The 24,242-nt window shown below is 45.5% G+C and overlaps 1 protein-coding gene across 2 annotated transcripts in view; it reads left to right on the forward strand.

Moving 5' to 3' along the window:
• Window positions 1-2,040: 2,040 nt before the first annotated feature.
• Window positions 2,041-24,242, forward strand: part of LOC138655749 (alcohol dehydrogenase 1-like) — a 169,412-nt gene continuing 147,210 nt past the window's right edge. The window contains exon 1 of one of the 2 annotated variants that reach the window (XR_011316730.1): window positions 2,041-2,321. Coding sequence is in view for 1 of the 2 variants with exons in the window: in XM_069743619.1 (XP_069599720.1) it covers window positions 2,304-2,321 (18 nt within the window). In the remaining variant the exon portion in view is untranslated. The remainder of the gene's footprint in view (window positions 2,322-24,242) is intronic. The other variant, XM_069743619.1, reaches the window with a different exon arrangement.

Here is a 24,242-nt window from a genome sequence, read left to right on the forward strand (position 1 = left end):
GGCACAACTTTGACCACACTGATATGCGATCCGTGTGGTGGACAAACCCCAGTGTAAAATATTTGGCCTGTAGGTAACTATCTTTTTTCAGCAAACTTTTTTTAATAACTTGCTTAAGACACTGCAACAAAGTTTAAATTGATGCCTGAAATGGCACAATTTTGATCACACTGATATGCGATCCGTGTGGCGGACAAACCCTAGTTTAAAATAGCTGCTTTTTTACCACTGTAATATGGAAAGGATCTGGCTGTATTCTGCAGTGCCAACAAGCAAATGGAGCAGAAAAACGGTGTTCTCTGAATTGCTTTTAAAGCACATAATCAGGATTAAGTTAAAAAAAATATTCCTTGCCCCTGATACCTGGGGCTATGTCTATAAATATCTGTGATAAGCAGCAGCAGACAGGACATGCGCTAGAATGCCTTGCGCAGTGCACACTTGATTTGGTTTGCAATATGTGTGTGTAGGGCAGGGATGGCATGCTTGAAAAAGTTGTAGCAGCCCAGGTTGCCTATGGAATACAACTCACTCACATTAGCGTCAGCATCATTGTAACCTTTCCCACAATGCTGACGCTGATGTGAGTCAGTTGAACTGTGTTCCCAGGACTTTTCTGATGGCACCGGAAGTGTGTGAACTTTGTCACGCTAGTGGAGACGTCAATGAGCTGACAAGAGTTCACAGCGAGGCACTGAGCTGAGCAAGCACGTACAGCTCAGTGTCTCTGCTTGATGACAGGCTGTATATTCACATCATGCAACAATGCAGCTTGCCATCTAGATGTAACAGAGCTAGACCAATTGCAGGACAAATGGATTATTATCTTCTTATCGCACAGGTGAGGAATATGGTTATTATTTTAATTCTGTTACAGTGGACATTGGCTTCAGTGGACTTCGCAATGACGTGAGAATGGTTTAATTTAGATTCATTAAAGAAGTCTGTGCCATTCTTTCAATTAAAGGACTTTATTCTGAGTGTTTTTTTATACTGTTTGACTATAGGGTTAGTAATGGAGGCATCTTATAGACACGTTCCCATTACTAACCTCTGGGCTTGATGTCCCTGACAACACAAAGATGACATTACCCCCCCAATTATCATCCACTTGCCACTGCACCAGAGAAAGTGGGAAGAGGGAGGCGAAGTAACAGAACTGGCACGTCTTATGGATGCACCATTTATGGGGCGGCTGAGAGCTGTTGTTTGTAGTCTAGGAGAGGGCCAATATCCTTGGCACCTTTCTAGGCTACTAGTATCAGACTGCAGCTGTCTTCCTAGCCTTTGCTGGTTATTAATTATAGGAGTACCCTACAACATTTTTTGGGGGTTTCCCATTTTAATAACCAGTAAAGGCTAATTATACCTCAGTAAGCTGATATTAACAGCTTGGGAAACTCCATGGATATTATTCCCTTCCCAGGATATTAACTTCAGCCCCCCCACTGTCCGTCTTCCATTTGCTGGTTAATAAAATGTCAGGGTATGCTGCGCCTTTTTTTTGGGAAAATAATTTATGTAAAAAAAAACATGTAATTAGATTTGTGACAGACATCTTTATATCTATTTATTCTATGTGTATATATCTATTCTATTTATTCTATTTTGTCGGGTCATGCTGTGATATTACTGTCCGCACCAAATTAATTGCCGGCATTTCAAAGGACACCAGTGTGCAGAAATTGGACAGAACTCGCATGGTCCGAGTGCAGTGCGATTTTTTTTCTCGCACCATTGACTTGTATTGCTGAATGTGATCCGATTTCTGATTACAATCACAGCATGCTGTGATTTCTTTCCAGTCCGATCGTGATTCGAGCTGGAAAAAAAAATCACAGATGAACACACAATGACAGAATAACTTTGGTCCTAATGAAATCCAATTTTTAATCAGACTGCATTCGTCCGATTTCAACAGGAAGCAACAGAGACAACAGGAGGCAAACTATGCAAAACTTTTATTGAAAACCATTTGCACAAATTATATTTTAGCCTCAAATACATGCATTTATGTAAGGAAAAAAATGTCCCCAAAGGTGGACAACCTATTTAAGGTCAAAATTGGCTCAGACACTAAGGGGTTAATAGATAAGAGTAGACGTTACTAGCCTCTTTTGTACTTGTGTACACTCTTTTTATGGCATATCTTAACATTTATTTTTCTCATGGTAGGAGTTCTAGGCATTCAGCCATGTTAAGGTCAGCAATGTTGTCCTTTAATAAATAACTTTCATCAGACGTTCACTGTTCATCAAACTAGTCTTTTGTAAGTAAGGATTGTGCAGAGAAGGACAAATCAAATGGCAACTGCTGGAAAAGTAAGTGCATAACATTTTATACATTTTGTATTCAAACTTTTGGTAAAATAACCGTATAATCATCTTGAACTCCAAAAAGTGGTTCTCGGTGTCTTAACTATTTTATGCCCATTTTTTTTAGAGTGTGGTCACATGCAGCAGATTTTTGCTAACAGAAATCCTTTAATACAACAGAATATCATTGCTTCTAACAGCATGTGCATAGATTTCTGAAAATCTCAATCTGAGAAGATTTCTGTAGCTATAACCTAGAGTCTAAACTCTACGCCAAATAATTATTCAGTTGGGTAGATTTACTAGTAATGAGGGACAAAAAAAAACATTAAAATTGTGGCTCAATTTTTTCCAAAAAACTGTTTTAGACCATGTTACTGTGCATTGTAATTGCAGCATTTTTCTCCTGCGTTTTTTTATAGTAAAGATGAGGTTGAAAAGTGCGTTATTTTTGGTGCATTTTTTTTCTCAACGGAATTCTATGACGACATGGAGATGCATTTTAAGTGCAGCTATTCTGTAGAGAATTTAAAAATCTTTAAAGTACGCTGGTTCAAATCTGCACCTCAAATAACGATGAAAACACATAAATAATAAGCAAAAAATGCAATAATCAGAGAATTGTGTGTTTTGGTGTTAACACCTACAAAAAAATATGAAGTTAAGAAGCAGCAAAAAAAACCCACAGCATTAAAGCTACATATGAACACCACCATACACGGCTTTCGCTATATATATTAAATGCTTTTGGGCCCTTTTTTGACTCCTCATCAAGGGGCAGGAAATGGGAAAGAAACTCTGGCTTTATTCAAAAAGGACAATGTTTGAGGCTTCAATAACAACAGCTAAAATGCACCAAATTTATCACACAGTATGAGCTAATTTGATAAATTTGGAGCATTTTAACTTTTCGCCGTGTAAAAAATAGACAGTAAATTTAAACAAATAAAAAAATTTGTCTTTCCTTTTGGCAATTTCTTTTTGGCTTTTGGCAGATGCCCCTGCTATACATATCTATGGGTGACCACCTTGTGACCTGCAATCTGTCAAAATGTTTCTAGCATATCACTGTTGTGACAAGATTTGTTGAAAAGTTAAGGTAGCCACATTTGTATCTTCATAGTAATTTTAGCTTTGTTTTTTTTTTCTTATGCACAGCTCCAAATCTTCTGCATAAACATAGGGAATTTAACCAATAAAATGATTAAACTATATAGATATAAGAATTAAGACATGATATACAGTACAATTTAACTACCACTAGAGGGAGTTCATGAGCTTACTACATACTGTTGTGCATTGCACTCAACAACAGTTTTCAATAAAACCAGATTATATAAATCTATAAAAACGATTCTAAGGCTGGGTTCACATTGCGTTGAACCCATCCGTTAGACTGACTACGTTACACAGTGGCATAACGCGGTGGTAACGTAGTCCCTAACGCCGCCATTGAATCCAATGTCGGATGCATCCACACAATGGGCGTGCGCTAGCGATGTGCCGTCATTGAGTGACGGACCCCGAGATACGGGCTGCAGCGTTTCCGGGTCCGTCACCACTAGCGCAGATAGAGCTAGCAGATGCTCTATCTGCGCTAGCGCGCTGCCATACAGGCACTTGCGTTAACAGCAGCCCGTTAACGTATGTGTTGAACGGGCTGCTGTTAACGCAATGTGAACCCGGCCTAACAAAGATGAGATGCCGTATAAAATGTAAAGGAAGCCGGAATGCAATAATATAGAAATGTCTTATAGTCATATTTCATTAATAATACAACATAGAACATATTAAAAGTTGAAAATTAGTAATTTTTCCATTTTAAAAAAGTTGAGCAGGGCCATGTCTATCATTGTGTAGCATCCCCTGTTCTTCTTACAACAGTCTGGAAATATCTAGGGGGAAGTGAAGAGATGAATAGCTGGAGTTTTGGGAGAGCAACATTGTGGAATTCTAGCTCCTCAATTGTCCTGGGTAGAATTGGGTTAATTTATTTGAGCAGAATTGAATTCTACTTAAAATTTACAAAAATGCATATTCTCATGAATGTCCAAGCTTACAGCTTTCTTGACCTTATAGAATAAAAAAAAATGTGCAATAAAAAGGCTGCAAGACAAACTCTATTCCCTCCATGAGTATATCACTGAATAATTTCACTGAGCTTTTTTTCAAGTTGTTTGATCTTGCCGTGGCCTGCAATTTCATGAAATCGATTTCCATTTCATTGTGCCTGCCATTTATCCTTCTGCATTTGAATTTCACATTTTTTTCTTAATGTACAAGGAAGCAGCAGCAAGGTAGTTCAATATTTTTTACAGAAAAAAAATCTGTAATCACTATCAATCAAAAAAAACTGTTCCTTGAAAGCGATATTAACTGTTTTTTTTTTTTTTAAATAGAAAAGTAAATTCCCCAGCATGCAGACATTTTACTGTGACTACCTCACAGAATGTGCTTGACACATGAAATTCATTTTTATTTTTAGCACACATGTTTCATAAGAAATGAAACTTTACATCAATACATGCCACCTGAATATGACAGGTATCAGCTATTTGGACAAGTACATACGTAACATATTTTTTTGCATGCTTGAAAAATGTACATGCCACACCTATACTACAACGTGCTGCCAGATTTTGTTTTCTGTACAACCACATACCTAGTTATGCTCTTCCTTGCAAAGGTTAAATAATTGGGTTTTAAAAGATTTTTCAAAGTTAATTAAAGTTTTATCCAAAATATATGGTACAACAAAAAGGTGCAGCAACAAGATAGTTGAAAAGACAAAATAAAGACAAAAATTCACATATTACTGCTAAGTATGTGAAAGCCGAGAGCAACAGCGCCACCACTGTCACCTGCCGTCTGGGCATTGGTTCTGTCAAATGTAAGTCACAATTGACCTCATTTGTCCCTGGAAAGCGTATTGATGGGGAGGAGCTGGATGATCTTAGTAAATATATGACACATCCCTCATTCCAGTCACAGCGGGATGATGTCACCTCTGACAGCAACAGCATCAGTTGGTGTTAGTGTTCTACACAGTCGTCCACACCATCATAATAGTTATTCATTGACATTGATGACTTTCAAATGCTGAGATGAACAGTTGTCGGGGTCGTCACGACAATACCCTTCATCCACCAGTCATTCCAAATCAGATTAAGAGCATTGGTACTGGAGTGAAGGATGAGTCAGACAAAATGCTGGTTCAAACTCATTGCATGCTCGTACTTCCACACGTAGTGGGAACGTCACAGCAACTAACTTTATTTTCTAATACACAACACTACATGATCTATTGGGGGAAGGTGTGCAGAGGGCGGGGTTAAGCGGGCTTTAAGCAATGTATCTAGTATTCAGTCTTTCTGGTTGGCTCTGACATCATCTGATGAATCTTCCTTTGTCCACATCTTGTCCACATCGCTTTAAGTATCATTTCCAGAGAAATGATACTTGTCCTTCTGGAATGTGTAACTTGCTTCTTCAGCAGGGCGAATCTTGGGCAAAGGTGAATACTGGCAGCCATCTTAAATACAGTTACATATGCATTAGCAAGCATAACGGGAAAAACTTATTGTTTCACAGCATAAGAATACATAAAAGTACAAAAGAGTATAAAGACATATATTTTCACCTTGACAATCCCCCCTAAACACTAAGTTTTTCCCTAAGAGAAAGATCCTTCGAGACTGTCCATGTGATGGGGAAAGGGGAGGTGGATTTCTTCATCCAGACACCTCAGAAGCTCTCCCCTTGTGAGAGGCCTCCAGGCAGCTGAACCCTTCACTAGCTTCACATGGAGTTCTCCCGCTGTCCCTAAACTAAATCTCTCAGCAACATCTGAGAATAAGGGGTTTTGTCTAACTTCTTGAGGGGGGACGTACTTAGGGATCTCCCCTGGACCAGTACCATCGTACTCTGGTGAGTCTACTTCTTGGTTGAGGAAGGTGCCAGTCGGAGTTGCCTCAGCAATAACCTTTTTATACAGGGGAATAACACAACAGAGAATTATCGATCCAACTACAAGAAGGGCAATCAGTACCAGACAAGCTTGTTGAAGAAATCCTTTGAGCCCACCCAACCAACCGGAAAAGAAAGATGTGTCTACTCCAGCATTAGTTTTTAATTCTGCTGCTAACCCATTTATCTTTTTAAGGGCTATCATGGTCTTTCCATTTACCCCAGAGTTCTGAGGGATATAGGTACAACATTCCTCTCCCACCATCCCACAGACTCCTCCTTTCTCAGCTAAGATCATATCAAGGGCTAGTCAGTTTTGGAGGGTCATTCTAGTGTTAGGGCCCAATTCCTCAACTATACCATGGAAAGCATCACAGATAAAATTGACAAACCTTTGTTCACTGTAATATATGTAATTGATCCAATCAACATTTTTATTAATCTGCACTTGTGGATTAAAGAAGCAAAGCTAGCATAGATCTGGTTCTGGGCTTTAAATTGGTCAGGCACCCCCCTTGGCACTCCAATGCCATCAATGTACACTAATGGATCTTCTTCATAACTCATGTGGAGCTGATCGTGACTTCTCCTCTTTCTGGTATATTCATCAGGTATCTCCGGATCCCAAGGTAAAATCTTGAACTGCACAGCTAGTTTAACAAGGGTGCATTGACCTGTCCAGGCATTAGGCAACCTGGAGCCCAGTAGAATTTTTGTACCAGGTCAAGGGCCTGGTCTTTCCTCGGTGTGTGGGCCCATGTGCCCACGTGGCAATAGCAGGGTACATCCGCTTAGGGAGACACACAAGTTGGTCTTTTTCCAGCGACCATTGTCCATACATGCTTTATCAGTCTTCCACTGCTTCACTTCTTCCTTTGGAGATATTCTCTGCATCGTCATTAAGCGGTCTTGCGGGGTCCGGCAGAAAACCTCAGTCTGGCATAGATCATCAGGTTCCTGTAGAGTCAGTGTTTCTTGTAACTGTTTACGCTGAGAGCGTGTGGTCACCATAGCTGGTATGGTCTGTTCAACGGGCAGAAGAGCAGCGGCTTTTGCTTGCATATCTGCAAAGGCGTTACCACCAGTCTGTGGACTGTTCCATAGTACCATGCTCCTTAACTTTGATAATGGCCACCTGGGTAGGTAATTCGATTGAGTCCATGAGGGTTTTAACAGCTTCAGCATTCTTCACTGGAGTCCCGGCGGTAGTAACAAGTCCTCGATTGGCCCATAGGGCTCCGAAATCATGAGCAATACCAAATGCATACTGTGAGTCCATGTATATATTAGCCCACCTGTCTTTGGCCAGAGCACATGCAGTAGACAGAGCCTGAAATTCTGCTTCTTGTCCTGACAGTGAGGGAGGGAGTGCAGCTGCGTGCACTACAATGTCTTCCGTAGTAACAGCGTATCCAGTGTGGAGTCTTCCAAAATCATCAGCATATCTTGAACCGTCTTTCAGGGCCTTGTAGAGAAATTGCATTATGCGGGATGCGTCCGGTATTCACTGACAACAATAAGTACATAGTCCAAGAAAAAGCTGGAGTTCAGTCTCATCTTTTGTAGCTGACGGCTATTTTTCTTTCTTCTGTGAGGTGTCTGGCACCCTGAAGGAGACAGTGACCCAAAAATATCACTTGACCAAGGCAGAACCGAAGTATCGAGGCCGAAACCCGACAGTTCAGATCTGCCAGATACTTGCGAAAACTAACAGTGGCAACAATGGCTTCCTGCTCTGTCTGTGCACACAAGAAAAAAATTACCCACATACTGAAGCAGTGTGACATAAGGATATTCTAACTGACAGGGTTAGAGACACTGACACTTGCCCATTTTTTTTTTTTTTTTTTTTTGGAAATTGAACGGGAAAGGGCGTGTAAGATACACATCTCATTATATTCATCTGCATAGGGGTTATATAACATAAATACCATCTCACTATCATCTTGGCTCACCAACTCTCTAGGTCTGCTCAGGTGCACTTATACGTCCATCATATTATCTTTGTCTGTAAAATGGGAAAGGTTTGTTCTCAGGGTCAGCCAATTATTTTAGCGTAGCTAGCTAGTCAGAGGGCTTCCAGGGATAATACTCCTGTATCTGTCTTACACTACCTGATGTGGTTGGTTCTCTGGTGGTGGGGATGACATGATGACCGGTTGGGGGTGACATGACATGCTGGTCTACAGCTCCTTCCCAAAAGGATTACTGTCAGCTTACTCCCAAAAGTTAATGTCCCCACTACCCACCAACCACAATCCTGTGTCAGCTTCTTATATCACTACATGTGATCTTGTCTGGACAGGATTCAGTGTAATTCACTTAGGTTGGGTTGCAGCACAGATTATACAAGTATTTCTCCAGTCTGGGTTTGTCTGACCGCAATGTTTACAAGTCCATCTGTCTTGTCTTGGTCTGAGAATTAACATGGCGAGGGAGATTTCCAGACACAGGGTTAAAATGGATATTGGAATATGAGACTGGTTTTGTGTAGGGGAGGGGGGCTGGAGCTGGAGTCTAGTGGGCCACTGATAAGGAATGGAGCTGCGAGCTGTGTCCTTGAAGCTGCTGTTCCTGCTCCTTGAAGCTGCGCGGCGGGGGCTAGAGAGCGCAGCTGCTGATTTAGAGTGGGTCAAGTTCTTCTGGAAACTTTGTACTACTTTTAATGCATCGTCCGGACACCATATTTCACTTTAAACTTACAATAATTCTTACTACACAAGGAGAGGACGCAGCGACTCAACCCCCTCCATACCAGAAACACGGAACAGATAAGAACATCACAGCATTCCTCAACACAAAAGAAGAAAGGCACAGCGCAGCTGTTTGACCCCTCCCATCGGGTGTCTCGGAAAACCACACAGAGTAACGGAATGCAGCAGTTCTCAGACTTAATTAATTTCTACAAAACCTTCACACAATTCATATGCCAGAACACCCTAGAAAAACTAACGATCGAGACACCCTACAACCAAACACGGGCTCTGCATCCTATGATCCTCCCTCTCCATCAACCTCCTTCCATTCCTCATTTTTTAAGCCTCGCGCAACTCGCAGATGAGCTTGCGCTTGTTCTAACAATCCTTTCTCTTTCAACATGCCCTTTTTGTTCTCTATGAGATGGTGCCATGTAGACAGCTGCAATCTCCCTGACGAGGGCAATCCTAAATGCTTGTACAACCTCTCAACATTCTTGACTGCCTTCTTCCCCTCCCGTGACTCTACTATTTTCTTGACTTCCACAGCATCCTCATCTAACTTGTGGGGCACGGACTTCTTCTGCTATAAGAGACGCAACATGACTCACAGAATACTACGCCCTTCTGCAGCAGGCCGCTGACAGCGACAACAGCAATTGTGTCCTAAGCACGGAGCCTCTCGTTCAACGTGCTATGAATAAAGAGCCTCGCGCTCAATATTTTTCCCTAACCTGAACACCAGTGATTACAGTCTGCCCTGTCAAGATATTCTAAACGTTGGGAGGCGGTCTCCTAGTGAGACCCCTCCACTGTGATTCTGGTGGTCCCCCCACTTGGGACGTCTTAATTACCAATGTGATTCTGGTGGTCCCCCCACTTGGGATGTCTTAATTACCAATGTGATTCTGGTGGTCCCCCCACTTGGGACGTCTTAATTACCAATGTGATTCTGGTGGTCCCCCCACTTGGGACGTCTTAATTACCAATGTGATTCTGGTGGTCCCCCCACTTGGGACGTCTTAATTACCAATGTGATTCTGGTTGTCCCCCCACTTGGGACGTCTTAATTACCAATGTGATTCTGGTGGTCCCCCCACTTGGGACGTCTTAATTACCAATGTGTACAATATCACAGAGGCTGCGTCTCCTATCCCTTTCTCTCAGCCGCCCCCAATCCACAACTTCTTCAATCTTTCACTCTATCACTACTAGACAATAGTCACGGGTAGGGTGGTTGAATGGAGTACAATGACCGGTGGAGGAGGTGTGGTGTACACGAGGACGCGCAGAGTGCGACGTCTCTCAGTTGCTGGTTGGAAGCGTGGCACGGGATCGCGCTCGGTCTCACCACTCGACCGGTCACTCCCCAGACCCAAGGAGACCACAGACTAACCAATAACGGCTGAAACACTAGCAAGTGTGACTGACACATACATAGTATGCGATCTCCACTTACCGTGTTTGGAGGGTGATCAGTCCTCGAGGTCAGCCACTACGGGTGTCGTCCACGGACGTCCAGGCATGGGTCCAGGGGGTCTCGGATCGCGGGCCACGCCCCACGTTGGTTGCGCCAAATTGTCGGGGTCGTCACGACAATACCCTTCATCCACCAGTCATTCCAAATCAGATTAAGAGCATTGGTACCGGAGTGAAGGATGAGTCAGACAAAATGCTGGTTCAAACTCATTGCATGCTCGTACTTCCACACGTAGTGGGAACGTCACAGCAACTAACTTTATTTTCTAATACACAACACTACATGATCTATTGGGGGAAGGTGTGCAGAGGGCGGGGTTAAGCGGGCTTTAAGCAATGTATCTAGTATTCAGTCTTTCTGGTTGGCTCTGACATCATCTGATGAATCTTCCTTTGTCCACATCTTGTCCACATCGCTTTAAGTATCATTTCCAGAGAAATGATATTTGTCCTTCTGGAATGTGTAACTTGCTTCTTCAGCAGGGCGAATCTGGGGCAAAGGTGAATACTGGCAGCCATCTTAAATACAGTTACATATGCATTAGCAAGCATAACGGGAAAAACTTATTGTTTCACAGCATAAGAATACATAAAAGTACAAAAGAGTATAAAGACATATATTTTCACCTTGACACAGTCAGCTTTTGCACTCAAATGACATGTGGCTGGAGAAGATGAAGATCATGATTTAAATTTATAGCTGTGTTGGTGACTTTGTCAGACATGGTGGTAGGAGCACTCTGAGTCAGGGTAATTTAGAAATAGGAATCAGACATCTGGTTGAGACGGCATGAAGCTCAGGACATTTCTCACATTGAGACAACTGTAAGTCGAGTCAGGGATGATAATGATGATTGCTTGGTAGAGAAGACTTGTGGAATTCATTAGAGGAGAAGTATGTTAGTGTTGGTGATAAAAAGCAAAGACGACATCTGGCCAAAAGATTTTCCTAGGGCAGATCTGCTTAAACTGCAGACTAGGGGTGAGCGAAACGGGTCGTTCATTTTCAAAAGTCGCCGACTTTTGGCAAAGTCGGGTTTCATGAAACCCGATCCGACCCCTGTGCGGGGTCGGCCATGCGGTACGTGACTTTCGCGCCAAAGTCGCGTTTCAATGACGCGAAAAGCGCCATTTCTCAGCCAATGAAGGTGAACGCAGAGTGTGGGCAGCGTGATGACATAGGTCCTGGTCCCCACCATCTTAGAGAAGGGCATTGCAGTGATTGGCTTGCTGTCTGCGGCGTCACAGGGGCTATAAAGGGGCGTTCCCGCCGACCGCCATCTTACTGCTGCTGATCTGAGCTTAGGGAGAGGTTGCTGCCGCTTCGTCAGAAGCAGGGATAGCGTTAGGCAGGGTCCATTAACCACCAAACCGCTTGTGCTGTAGCGATTTGCACTGTCCAACACCACCTTCGGTGTGCAGGGATAGTGGAAGCTACATTTTTTTATTTTTTTTTCTCAGCGCTGTAGCTCATTGGGCTGCCCTAGAAGGCTCCCTGATAGCTGCATTGCTGTGTGTACGCCGCTGTGCAAACCAACTGCTTTTTTCAAAGCACAAATCTTCTTGTTCCTTCCTTTCTGCACAGCTATCTTGTTTGTTTGTCCACACTTTTTATTTAATTTGTGCATCAGTCCACTCCTTATTGCTGCCTGCCATACCTGGCTGAGATTACTGCAGGGAGATAGTAATTGAAGGACAGTTCCTTTTTTTTTTTTTTTTGTGGGAGATTAAGATTGGCATTTCTGCTAGAGTGCCATCCCTGTCTGTGCCATCTCTCACTCAGTGGGCCATAGAAAGCCTATTTATTTTTTTGCTTGATTTGGGTTCTAAAATCTACCTGAAAAAATCACTACATCAATCAGAGGGAGAAAAATATTGGCCTCAGGGCTTGTGTGCCACTCCTGACTCCTGTGTGTGCCATCTCTCAGTCAGTGGGCCATAGAAAGCCTATTTATTTTTTTGCTTGATTTGGGTTCCAAAATCTACCTGAAAAAATCACTACATCAATCAGTGGGAGAAAAATATTGGCCTCAGGGCTTGTGTGCCACTCCTGACTCCTGTGTGCATCATCACTCACTCAGTGGGCCATAGAAAGCCTATTTTTTTTTTTTGCTTTATTTGGGTTCTAAATTCTACCTGAAAAAATCAATAAATCAATCAGTGGGAGATTAATATTGGCCTTTGGGCTTGTGTGCCAGTCCTAAGCATGCCATCTCTCTCACAAATAGTGGGCCATAGAAAGCCTATTTATTTTTTTTTTTTTGGTTTTATAAATTCTCTCTGAAAAAAAAAAGGGAGATTAATATTGGCCTTTGGGCTTGTGTGCCAGTCCTAAGCGTGCCATCTCTCTCTCTCAGATAGTGGGCCATAGAAAGCCTATTTATTATTTTTTTTATTGGGTTTATAAATTTTCCCTGAAAAAAAAAAAAAAAAAGTTGGAGATTAATATTGGCCTCTGGGCTTGTGTGCCACTCCTGACTCCTGTGTGTGTCATCTCTCACTCAGTGGGCCATAGAAAGCCTATTTTTTGTTTTATTTGTTTTCTAAATTCTCCCTGAAAAAATCATTTTATTTTATTTGGTTTCTAAATTCTTCCTGAAAAAATCATTTTATTCTATTATTTTTTTTTTCTAAAGTCTCCCTGAAAAAAAAAAAAAATCAGTGGGAGATTAATATTTACATTTGTGCTTCAGTGACAGTCCTGCGTGTGTGGCATCTCTCTCATTTGGTGCCACCAAAAACAGAGTGTGTAACATTGTGCCTGATTTTCGTTGTGGTCTCACCCACCTGTAAAGGGGTAGCTAAATCATACTGAAGTTATAGCTCACCATGTAAGTTGTGTGACAGCAACAAATACCGTTAGTTTGGTTACGTTTTTAAAACAATGAGGAAGTCTGGTGGAAGAGGTCGTGGCCGGGGGTGTTCATTGTCAGCTGGTAATGAGGGTAGTGGTAGTGGTGGAGCATCAGGTGGTCGTGGGAAAAAAAATATTGCACCTAAGTCTGGAGCTGTGGAGCCAGGTTCGTCGTCTGGCTACACAAGGCCTCGAACGCTCCCTTTTCTGGGAGTAGGAAAACCGCTTTTAAAGCCGGAGCAGCAAGAGCAAGTTTTGGCTTATCTTGCTGACTCAGCCTCTTGCTCTTTTGCCTCCTCTCGTGAAACTGGTAAATGTAAAAGCAGCGCGTCGTTAGTGGATGTTCACGGTCAGGGACAAGTCGCTTCCTTGTCCTCTTCAGCAAAAACAACAACAGAGAAGAATGCAGCAGGCGACACAACGGGTTACTCCATGGAGCTCTTTACACATACCGTCCCTGGCTTAGAAAGTGAAGCAGTTAACAGTCCATGCTCATTACAAGTTGAATCTGACATGGAGTGCACTGATGCACAGCCACAGCCAGACTACTATGCTGGTCCTTTGACTCAGACCATAACATTGCCCTCAAGAATCAGACCCTGATGAGACTATGTTGCCCCATCACGAACGCTATACCACCGACCGACACGGTGACACAGACGAAGTTGCACACGAGCTACAAGAAGAGGTAATAGATGACCCAGTTCTTGACCCTGATTGGCAGCCATTGGGGGAACAGGGTGCAGGCGGCAGCAGTTCTGAAGCGGAGGAGGAGGGGCCGCAGCAGGCATCAACATCGCAACAGGTTCCATCTGCCGGGCCCGTATCTTGCCCAAAACGCGTGGCAAAGCCAAAACCTGTTGGAGGACAGCGTGGCCATCCGGTTAAAACTCAGTCTGCAATGCCTGAAAAGGTATCCGATGCTAGAAAGAGTGCAGTCTGGCATTTTTTTAAACAACATCCAATTGATCAGCGCAAAGTCATCTGTCAAAAATGTTCAACTACCTTAAGCAGAGGGCAGAATCTGAAAAGTCTCAATACAAGTTGCATGCATAGACATTTAACCACCATGCATTTGCAAGCTTGGACTAACTACCAAACGTCCCTTAAGGTTGTAGCACCCTCGGCCAATGAAGCTAGTCATCAACGCAACATCCCGTCCGGCAGTGTAGGGCCACCATTTTCCGCACCACCTGCAGTATCTGTGCAGGTTTCTTTGCCAGGCCAAAGCAGTCAGGGTCAGGGAATCACCAGTTTCGTAGTAAGAAACACTGCATCTAGGGCACCGGCGGCAACAATACCATCTCCCACCGTCTCTCAGTCTGCCATGTCCACCGGCACCCCCGCTAGTTCCACGATCTCCAGCTCTCCAGTCCAGCTCACCCTACATGAGACTATGGTTAGAAAAAGGAAGTACTTAGCCTCGCATCCGCGTACACAGGGTTTGAACGCCCACATAGCTAGACTAATCTCGTTAGAGATGATGCCCTACCGGTTAGTTGAAAGCGAAGCTTTCAAAGCCCTGATGGACTACGCTGTACCACGCTACAAGCTACCCAGTCGACACTTTTTTTCCAGAAAAGCCATCCCAGCCCTCCACCAGCATGTTAAAGAGCGCATCGTCCATGCACTCAGGCAATCTGTGAGCACAAAGGTGCATCTGACAACAGATGCATGGACCAGTAGGCATGGCCAGGGACGTTACGTGTCCATCACGGCACACTGGGTGAATGTTGTGGATGCAGGGTCCACAGGGGACAGCAATTTTGGGACAGTTCTGCCTAGCCCACGGTCTAGGAAACAGTTGGCTGTAGCCGTTCGCACCCCCTCCTCCTCGTCCTCCTGCAGAAGCGAGAGCTCGTCCACAGACCGCAGTCGCACAACCACTCCATCCGCAGCTGCCACTGTTGCACACCAGGTCTCCCATTATGGGGCAGCTACTGGCAAACGTCAGCAGGCTGTATTGGCTATGAAGTGTTTGGGCGACAACAGACACACCGCGGAAGTTCTGTCCGAGTTCTTGCAGAAAGAAATGCAGTCGTGGCTGGGCACTGTAGATCTTGAGGCAGGCAAGGTAGTGAGTGATAACGGAAGGAATTTCATGGCTGCCATCTCCCTTTCCCAACTGAAACACATTCCTTGCCTGGCTCACACCTTAAACCTGGTGGTGCAGTGCTTCCTGAAAAGTTTTCCGGGGTTATCCGACCTGCTCCTCAAAGTGCGTGGACTTTGCTCACATATCCGCCGTTCGCCCGTACACTCCAGCCGTATGCAGACCTATCAGCGTTCTTTGAACCTTCCCCAGCATCGCCTAATCATAGACGTTGCAACAAGGTGGAACTCAACACTGCACATGCTTCAGAGACTGTGCGAACAGAGGCGGGCTGTTATGTTTTTGTGGGAGGATACACATACACGGGCAGGCAGTAGGATGGCAGACATGGAGTTGTCAGGTGTGCAGTGGTCGAAGATTCAAGACATGTGTCAAGTCCTTCAGTGTTTTGAGGAATGCACACGGCTGGTTAGTGCAGACAACGCCATAATAAGCATGAGCATCCCCCTAATGCGTCTGCTGATGCAAAGTTTGACACACATAAAGGATCAGGCATCTGCAGCTGAGGAAGAGGAAGCCTTGATGACAGTCAGCCATTGTCTGGCCAGGGCAGTGTATAGGACGAGGTAGCGGGCGAAGAGGAGGAGGAGGACGAGGAGGATGATGGGGATGATTATATTTTTAATGAGGAAGCTTTTCTGGGGCCACTGGAAATTGTTGGCGCGGCAAGGCCGGGTTCTGGTTTTTTGAGGGACACAAGTGACGTGGATTTGCCTGAAACTGCCCCTCAACCAAGCACAACCGCAGATTTGAGAACTGGAACTTTGGCCCACATGGCGGATTATGCCTTACGTATCCTCAAAAGGGACACACGCATTACTAAAATGATGAACGATGACGATTACTGGTTGGCCTGCCTCCTTGATCCTCGCTATAAAGGCAAATTGCAAAATATAATGCCACATGAGAACTTGGAACTAATATTAGCAACCAAACAATCAACTCTTGTTGACTGTTTGCTTCTGGCATTCCCTGCACACAGCGCCCGTGATCGTTCTCACACGAGCTGCAGGGGCCAGCAGACCAGAGGTGTTAGAGGGGCAGAAATCAGAAGTGGCGTTGGCCAGAGGGGTTTTCTGACCAGGTTGTGGAGTGATTTTGCTATGACCGCAGACAGGACAGGTACTGCAGCATCAATTCAAAGTGACAGGAGACAACATTTGTCCAGTATGGTTACAAACTATTTTTCATCCCTTATCGACGTTCTCCCTCAACCGTCATTCCCATTTGATTACTGGGCATCCAAATTAGACACCTGGCCAGAATTGGCAGAATATGCATTGCAGGAGCTTGCTTGCCCGGCAGCTAGTGTCCTATCAGAAAGAGTATTCAGTGCTGCAGGTTCAATACTAACAGAAAAAAGGACTCGTCTGGCTACCCAAAATGTAGATGATCTAACCTTCATTAAAATGAACCACAACTGGATTTCGAAATCTTTTGCCCCACCTTGCCCGGCTGACACCTAGCTTTCCTATGAAAAGGTCTTGCCTGTGGACTATTATGAATGACTTTTCCAATATCGTAATTTGCTGCACCTGATTGTCCAGCATACGACATGTATACACCTCCCTAAATGGCCAAACTCCCCACACGGGGCCGTGGTATCGCCACTTGGCGCCAGCACCCGTGAGAGTGCTGTTTTTTTTCTGAAGAGGTGGGTGTGCCCGCTTTTGGTCGACGGCACTGCCACTGGGTCCCTCATAGTACAATAAAGTGTCTGGCGGTGGTGGTGCGCACCCAACGTCCGACACACCGTTGTAATATGAGGGGCCCTGGGCCTGTACCGCCGGCCACAAGACAGTTCCCCCCCCAGCTCAAACAGTGCTCTACCAATTGCAAAATTATCTCTCACAGCTCCACCAATGTTTAGTCTATGCGCTGACATCCTTCAATGCCTGGCACTGACAATACCATTGTATTGACATTTTTGTTATGTTAGGCCTTCGAAGCCTGTCTGCGGTCCCTCCTTCCACTAGGCCTCCACTGACCATTGTACTGCTGCCCGTGTACCCCTGGAACCAATTTTAAATTGCCAACAGCCCAATTTTGTTATGTTAGGCCTTCGAAGCCTGTCTGCAGGCCCTTCTTTCTACTACTACAACACTGACCAGACCACTGCTGCCCGTGTACCCCTGGAACCAATGTTAAATTGCCTGCACCCCTATTTTTGTTATGTTAGGCCTTCGAAGTCTGTCTGCGGTCCCTCCTTCCACTAGGCCTCCACTGACCATTGTACTGCTGCCCGTGTACCCCTGGAACCAATTTTAAATTGCCAACAGCCCAATTTTGTTATGTTAGGCCTTCGAAGCCTGTCTGCAGTCCCTTCTTTCTACTACTACTACACTGAGCAGACCACTGCTGCCCGTGTACCCCTGGAACCAATGTTAAATTGCCTGCACCCCTATTTTTGTTATGTTAGGCCTTCGAAGCCTGTCTGCGGTCCCTCCTTCCACTAGTCCTCCACTGACCATTGTACTGCTGCCCGTGTACCCCTGGAACCAATTTTAAATTGCCAACAGCCCAATTTTGTTATATTAGGCCTTCGAAGCCTGTCTGCAGTCCCTTCTTTCTACTACTACTACACTGACCAGACCACTGCTGCCTGTGTACACCTGGAACCAATGTTAAATTGCCTGCACCCCTATTTTTGTTATGTTAGGCCTTCGAAGCCTGTCTGCGGTCCCTCCTTCCACTAGGCCTCCACTGACCATTGTACTGCTGCCCGTGTACCCCTGGAACCAATTTTAAATTGCCAACAGCCCTATTTTTTTATGTTAGGCCTTCGAAGCCTGTCTGCGGTCCCTCCTTCCACTTGGCCTCCACTGACCATTGTACTGCTGCCCGTGTACCCCTGGAACCAATGTAAAAGTGCCTACAGCCTGTCCAATTTGTTATGTTAGGCCTTCGAAGCCTGTCTGCGGTCCCTTCTTTCTACTACAACTACACTGACCAGACCACTGCCGCCCGTGTACCCCTGTAACCTATTTTAAAGTGCATACAGCCAATTTTTATTCTCTATTTTACAATTATAAAGCCCAGATGGACTACGCTGTACCACGGTAAGAGCTACCCAGTCGTCACTTCTTTTGCGAGAAAAGCCATCCCAGCACTACAGCATCATGTAAAAATCTGCATTGTCCATGCTCTCTGGCTATCTAATAGTAGAAAGGTGCACCTGACAACAGATGCATGGACCAGTAGGCATGTCCACGAAAGGTTAGATGTCCATTACGGCGCACTGGGTTAATGTTGTGGATGCATGGTCCACAGGGGACAGCCTACAAAGTCTGTCTGCAGTCCCAAATATAAATTGTCCTCCGCTTACCACACCAATGCTGCCTGTGTACCCCTGGAACATTTCATAAACTCCATTGACCAAAATTTGGGGTTTACAGCCTACTACCAGTGTCTGCCGCTCCAAGGTGTTCCCCGGGTTGCCTTTTCTGAGCTTTGATCTTCAGGCTCTTCTTAAGTAGTTGTTGAAAACAACACTGCATTCGGCCTACAAGTTGGGTCTGGGGTGTAAAAATGGTGTGTTCCACTCCAAGGTGTTCCCCAGGTTTCCTCGCCATTGCTGCGATCTTAATGCTCTTGTTTAGTAGTTGTTGGAAACTACAGTGCATTAGGCCTACAAATTGGGTATGGGGTGTAGAGAGATGGTGTGTTCCACTCCAAGGTGTTCCCCAGGTTTCCTCGCCATTGCTTCGATCTTCCTGCTCTCGTTTAGTAGTTGTTGGAAACTACACTGCATTAGGCCTACAAATTGGGTATGGGGTGTAGAGAGATGGTGTGTTCCACACCAAGGTGTTCCCCAGGTTTCCTCGCCATTGCTGCAATCTTAATGCTCTCGTTTAGTAGTTGTTGGAAACTACAGTGCATTAGGCCTACAAATTGGGTATGGGGTGTAGAGAGACGATGTGTTACACTCCAAGGTGTTCCCCAGGTTTCCTCTCCATTGCTTCGATCTTCCTGCTCTCGTTTAGTAGTTGTTGGAAACTACAGTGCATTAGGCCTACAAATTGGGTATGGGGTGTAGAGAGATGGTGTGTTCCACTCCAAGGTGTTCCCCAGGTTTCCTCGCCATTGCTGCGATCTTAATGCTCTCGTTTAGTAATTGTTGGAAACTACACTGCATTAGGCCTACAAATTGGGTATGGGGTGTAGAGAGATGGTGTGTTACACTCCAAGTTGTTCCCCAGGTTTCCTCTCCATTGCTTCGATCTTCCTGCTCTCGTTTAGTAGTTGTTGGAAACTACAGTGCATTAGGCCTACAAATTGGGTATGGGGTGTAGAGAGATGGTGTGTTCCGCTCCAAGGTGTTCCCCAGGTTTCCTCGCCATTGCTGCGATCTTAATGCTCTCGTTTAGTAGTTGTTGGAAACTACAGTGCATTAGGCCTACAGATTGGGTATGGGGTGTAGAGAGATGGTGTGTTCCACTCCAAGGTGTTCCCCAGGTTTCCTCGCCATTGCTTTGATCTTAATGCTCTCGTTTAGTAGTTGTTGGAAACTACACTGCATTAGGCCTACAAATTGGGTATGGGGTGTAGAGAGACGGTGTGTTACACTCCAAGGTGTTCCCCAGGTTTCCTCTCCATTGCTTCGATCTTCCTGCTTTCGTTTAGTAGTTGTTGGAAACTACAGTGCATTAGGCCTACAAATTGGGTATGGGGTGTAGAGAGATGGTGTGTTCCACTCCAAGGTGTTCCCCAGGTTTCCTCGCCATTGCTGCGATCTTAATGCTCTCGTTTAGTAGTTGTTGGAAACTACAGTGCATTAGGCCTACAAATTGGGTATGGGGTGTAGAGAGATGGTGTGTTCCACTCCAAGGTGTTCCCCAGGTTTCCTCGCCATTGCTTCAATCTTCCTGCTCTCGTTTAGTAGTTGTTGGAAACTACACTGCATTAGGCCTACAAATTGGGTATGGGGTGTAGAGAGACGGTGTGTTACACTCCAAGGTGTTCCCCAGGTTTCCTCTCCATTGCTTCGATCTTCCTGCTCTCGTTTAGTAGTTGTTGGAAACTACAGTGCATTAGGCCTACAAATTGGGTATGGGGTGTAGAGAGATGGTGTGTTCCACTCCAAGGTGTTCCCCAGGTTTCCTCGCCATTGCTGCGATCTTAACCCCTTCCCGACCTGTGACACAGCGTATGCGTCATGAAAGTCGGTGCCAATCCGACCTGTGACGCATATGCTGTGTCACAGAAAGATCGCGTCCCTGCAGATCGGGTGAAAGGGTTAACTCCCATTTCACCCGATCTGCAGGGACAGGGGGAGTGGTAGTTTAGCCCAGGGGGGGTGGCTTCACCCCCTCGTGGCTACGATCGCTCTGATTGGCTGTTGAAAGTGAAACTGCCAATCAGAGCGATTTGTAATATTTCACCTAAAAAAATGGTGAAATATTACAATCCAGCCATGGCCGATGCTGCAATATCATCGGCCATGGCTGGAAATACTAATGTGCCCCCACCCCACCCCACCGATCGCCCCCCCAGCCCCCCGATCTGTGGCCCGCTCCCCTCCGTCCTGTGCTCCGCTCCCCCGTCCTCCTGTCCGCTCCCCCCGTGCTCCAATCACACCCCCCCGTGCTCCAATCAAACCCCCCCGCACTCCGATCCCCCCCCCGTGCTCCGATCCACCCCCCCTGCACACCGATCCACCCCCCCTGCACACCGATCCACCCCCCCTGCACACCGATCCACCCGCCCGCACACCGATCACTCTCCCCCATGCTCCGATCCCTCCCCCCCCGTGCTCCGACGCCCCCCCGTGCCCTGATCTCCCCCCCCTGTGCCCTGATCTCCCCCCCTTATACTTACTGATCCTGGCGGGGTCCGTCCGTCTTCTTCCCCGGGCGCCGCCATGTTCCAAAATGGCGGGCGCATGCGCAGTGCGCCCGCCGAATCTGCCGGCCGGCAGATTCGTTCCAATGTGAATTTTGATCACTGTGATATAATCTATCACAGTGGTCAAAATAAAAAAACAGTAAATGACCCCCCCCATTTGTCCCCCATAGATAGGGACAATAATAAAATAAAGAATTTTTTTTTTTTTCACTAAGGTTGGAGTTAGAACTAGGGTTAGGGGTAGGGTTAGGGGTAGGGTTAGGGTTAGGGTTAGGGGTAGGGTTAGGGGTAGGGTTAGGGGTAGGGTTAGGGGTAGGGTTAGGGGTAGGGTTAGGGGTAGGGTTTCGGTATGTGCACACGTATTCTGGTCCTCTGCGGATTTTTCCGCAGCGGATTTGATAAATCCGCAGTGCTAAACCGCTGCGGATTTATGGCAGATTTACCGCGGTTTTTCTGCGCATTTCACTGCGGTTTTACAACTGCGATTTTCTATTGGAGCAGTTGTAAAACCGCTGTGGAATCCGCAGAAAGAAGTGACATGCTGCGGAATGTAAACCGCTGCGTTTCCGTGCAGTTTTTCCGCAGCATGTGTACAGCGATTTTTGTTTCCCATAGGTTTACATTGAAATGTAAACTCATGGGAAACTGCTGCGGATCCGCAGCGTTTTCCGAAGCGTGTGCACATACCTTTAGAATTAGGCTATGTGCACACGGTGCGGATTTGGCTGCGGATCCGCAGCGGATTGGCCGCTGCGGATCCGCAGCAGTGTTCCATCAGGTTTACAGTACCATGTAAACCTATGGAAAACCAAATCCGCTGTGCCCATGGTGCGGAAAATACCGCACGGAAACGCTGCGTTGTATTTTCCGCAGCATGTCAATTCTTTGTGCGGATTCCGCAGCGTTTTACACCTATTCCTCAATAGGAATCCGCAGGTGAAATCCGCAGTAAATCCGCAGGTAAAACGCAGTGCCTTTTACCCGCGGATTTTTCAAAAATGGTGCGGAAAAATCTCACACGAATCCGCAACGTGGGTACATAGCCTTAGGGTTAGGGTTGGGTTGGAATTAGGGTTGTGGTTAGGGTTAGGGGTGTGTTGGGGTTAGGGTTGTGGTTAGGGGTGTGTTGCGGTTAGGGTTGTGGTTAGGGTTACGGCTACAGTTGGGATAAGGGTTAGGGGTGTGTTGGCGTTAGAATTGAGGGGTTTCCACTGTTTAGGCACATCAGGGGGTCTCCAAACGCAACATGGCGCCACCATTGATTCCAGCCAATCTTTTATTCAAAAAGTCAAATGGTGCTCCTTCCCTTCCGAGCCCCGACGTGTGCCCAAACAGTGGTTTACCCCCACATATGGGGTATCAGTGTACTCAGGACAAACTGGGCAACAATTACTGGGGTCCAATTTCTCCTGTTACCCTTGAGAAAATAAAAAATTGCTTGCTAAAACATCATTTTTGAGGAAAGAAAAATGATTTTTTATTTTCACGGCTCTGCGTTGTAAACGTCTGTGAAGCACTTGGGGGTTCAAAGTGCTCACCACATATCTAGATAAGTTCCTTGGGGGGTCTAGTTTCCAAAATGGGGTCACTTGTGGGGGGTTTCTACTGTTTAGGCACACCAGGGGCTCTGCAAACGCAACGTGACGCCCGCAGACCATTCCATCAAAGTCTGCATTTCAAAACGTCACTACTTGACTTCCGAGCCCCGACATGTGCCCAAACAGTGGTTTACCCCCACATATGGGGTATCAGCGTACTCAGGACAAACTGGGCAACAATTACTGGGGTCCAATTTCTCCTGTTACCCTTGAGAAAATAAAAAATTGCTTGCTAAAACATCATTTTTGAGGAAAGAAAAATGATTTTTTATTTTCACGGCTCTGCGTTGTAAACGTCTGTGAAGCACTTGGGGGTTCAAAGTGCTCACCACATATCTAGATAAGTTCCTTGGGGGGTCTAGTTTCCAAAATGGGGTCACTTGTGGGGGGTTTCTACTGTTTAGGCACACCAGGGGCTCTGCAAACGCAACGTGACGCCCGCAGACCATTCCATCAAAGTCTGCATTTCAAAAGTCACTACTTCCCTTCTGAGCCCCGACGTGTGCCCAAACAGTGGTTTACCCCCACATATGGGGTATCAGCGTACTCAGGAGAAACTGGACAACAACTTTTGGGGTCCAATTTCTCCTGTAACCCTTGGGAAAATAAAAAATTCTGGGCTAAAAAATTATTTTTGAGGAAAGAAAACGTATTTATTATTTTCACTGCTCTGTGTTATAAACTTCTGTGAAGCACTTGGGGGTTCAAAGTGCTCACCTCACATCTAGATAAGTTCCTTTCGGGGTCTAGTTTCTAAAATGGGGTCACTTGTGGGGGGTTTCTACTGTTTAGCCACATCAGGGGCTCTGCAAACGCAACGTAACGCCCGCAGAGCATTCCATCAAAGTCTGCATTTCAAAATGTTACTACTTGACTTCCGAGCCCCGACATGTGCCCAAACTGTGGTTTACCCCCACATATGGGGTATCAGCGTACTCAGGAGAAACTGTACAACAACTTTTGGGGTCAAATTTCTCCTGTTACCCTTGGGAAAATAATAAATTGCAGGCTAAAAAATCATTTTAGAGAAAATAAAATTTTTATTTTATTTTCATGGCTCTGCGTTATAAACTTCTGTGAAGCACTTGGAAGTTCAAAGTCCTCACCACACATCTAGATTAGTTCCTTTGGGGGTCTAGTTTCCAAAATGGGGTCATATGTGGGGGATCGCCAATGTTTAGGCACACAGGGGCTCTCCAAACGTGACATGGTGTCCGCTAATGATTGGAGCTAATTTTCCATTTAAAAAGCCAATTGGCGTGCCTTCCCTTCCGAGCCCTGCCGTGCGCCCAAACAGTGGTTTACCCCCACATATGGGGTATCAGCGTACTCAGGACAAACTGGACAACAACATTTGCGGTCCAATTTCTCCTATTA

The sequence above is a fragment of the Ranitomeya imitator genome, chromosome 1, assembly GCF_032444005.1.
Source record: "Ranitomeya imitator isolate aRanImi1 chromosome 1, aRanImi1.pri, whole genome shotgun sequence".
Taxonomy (NCBI): Eukaryota; Metazoa; Chordata; class Amphibia; order Anura; family Dendrobatidae; genus Ranitomeya; species Ranitomeya imitator.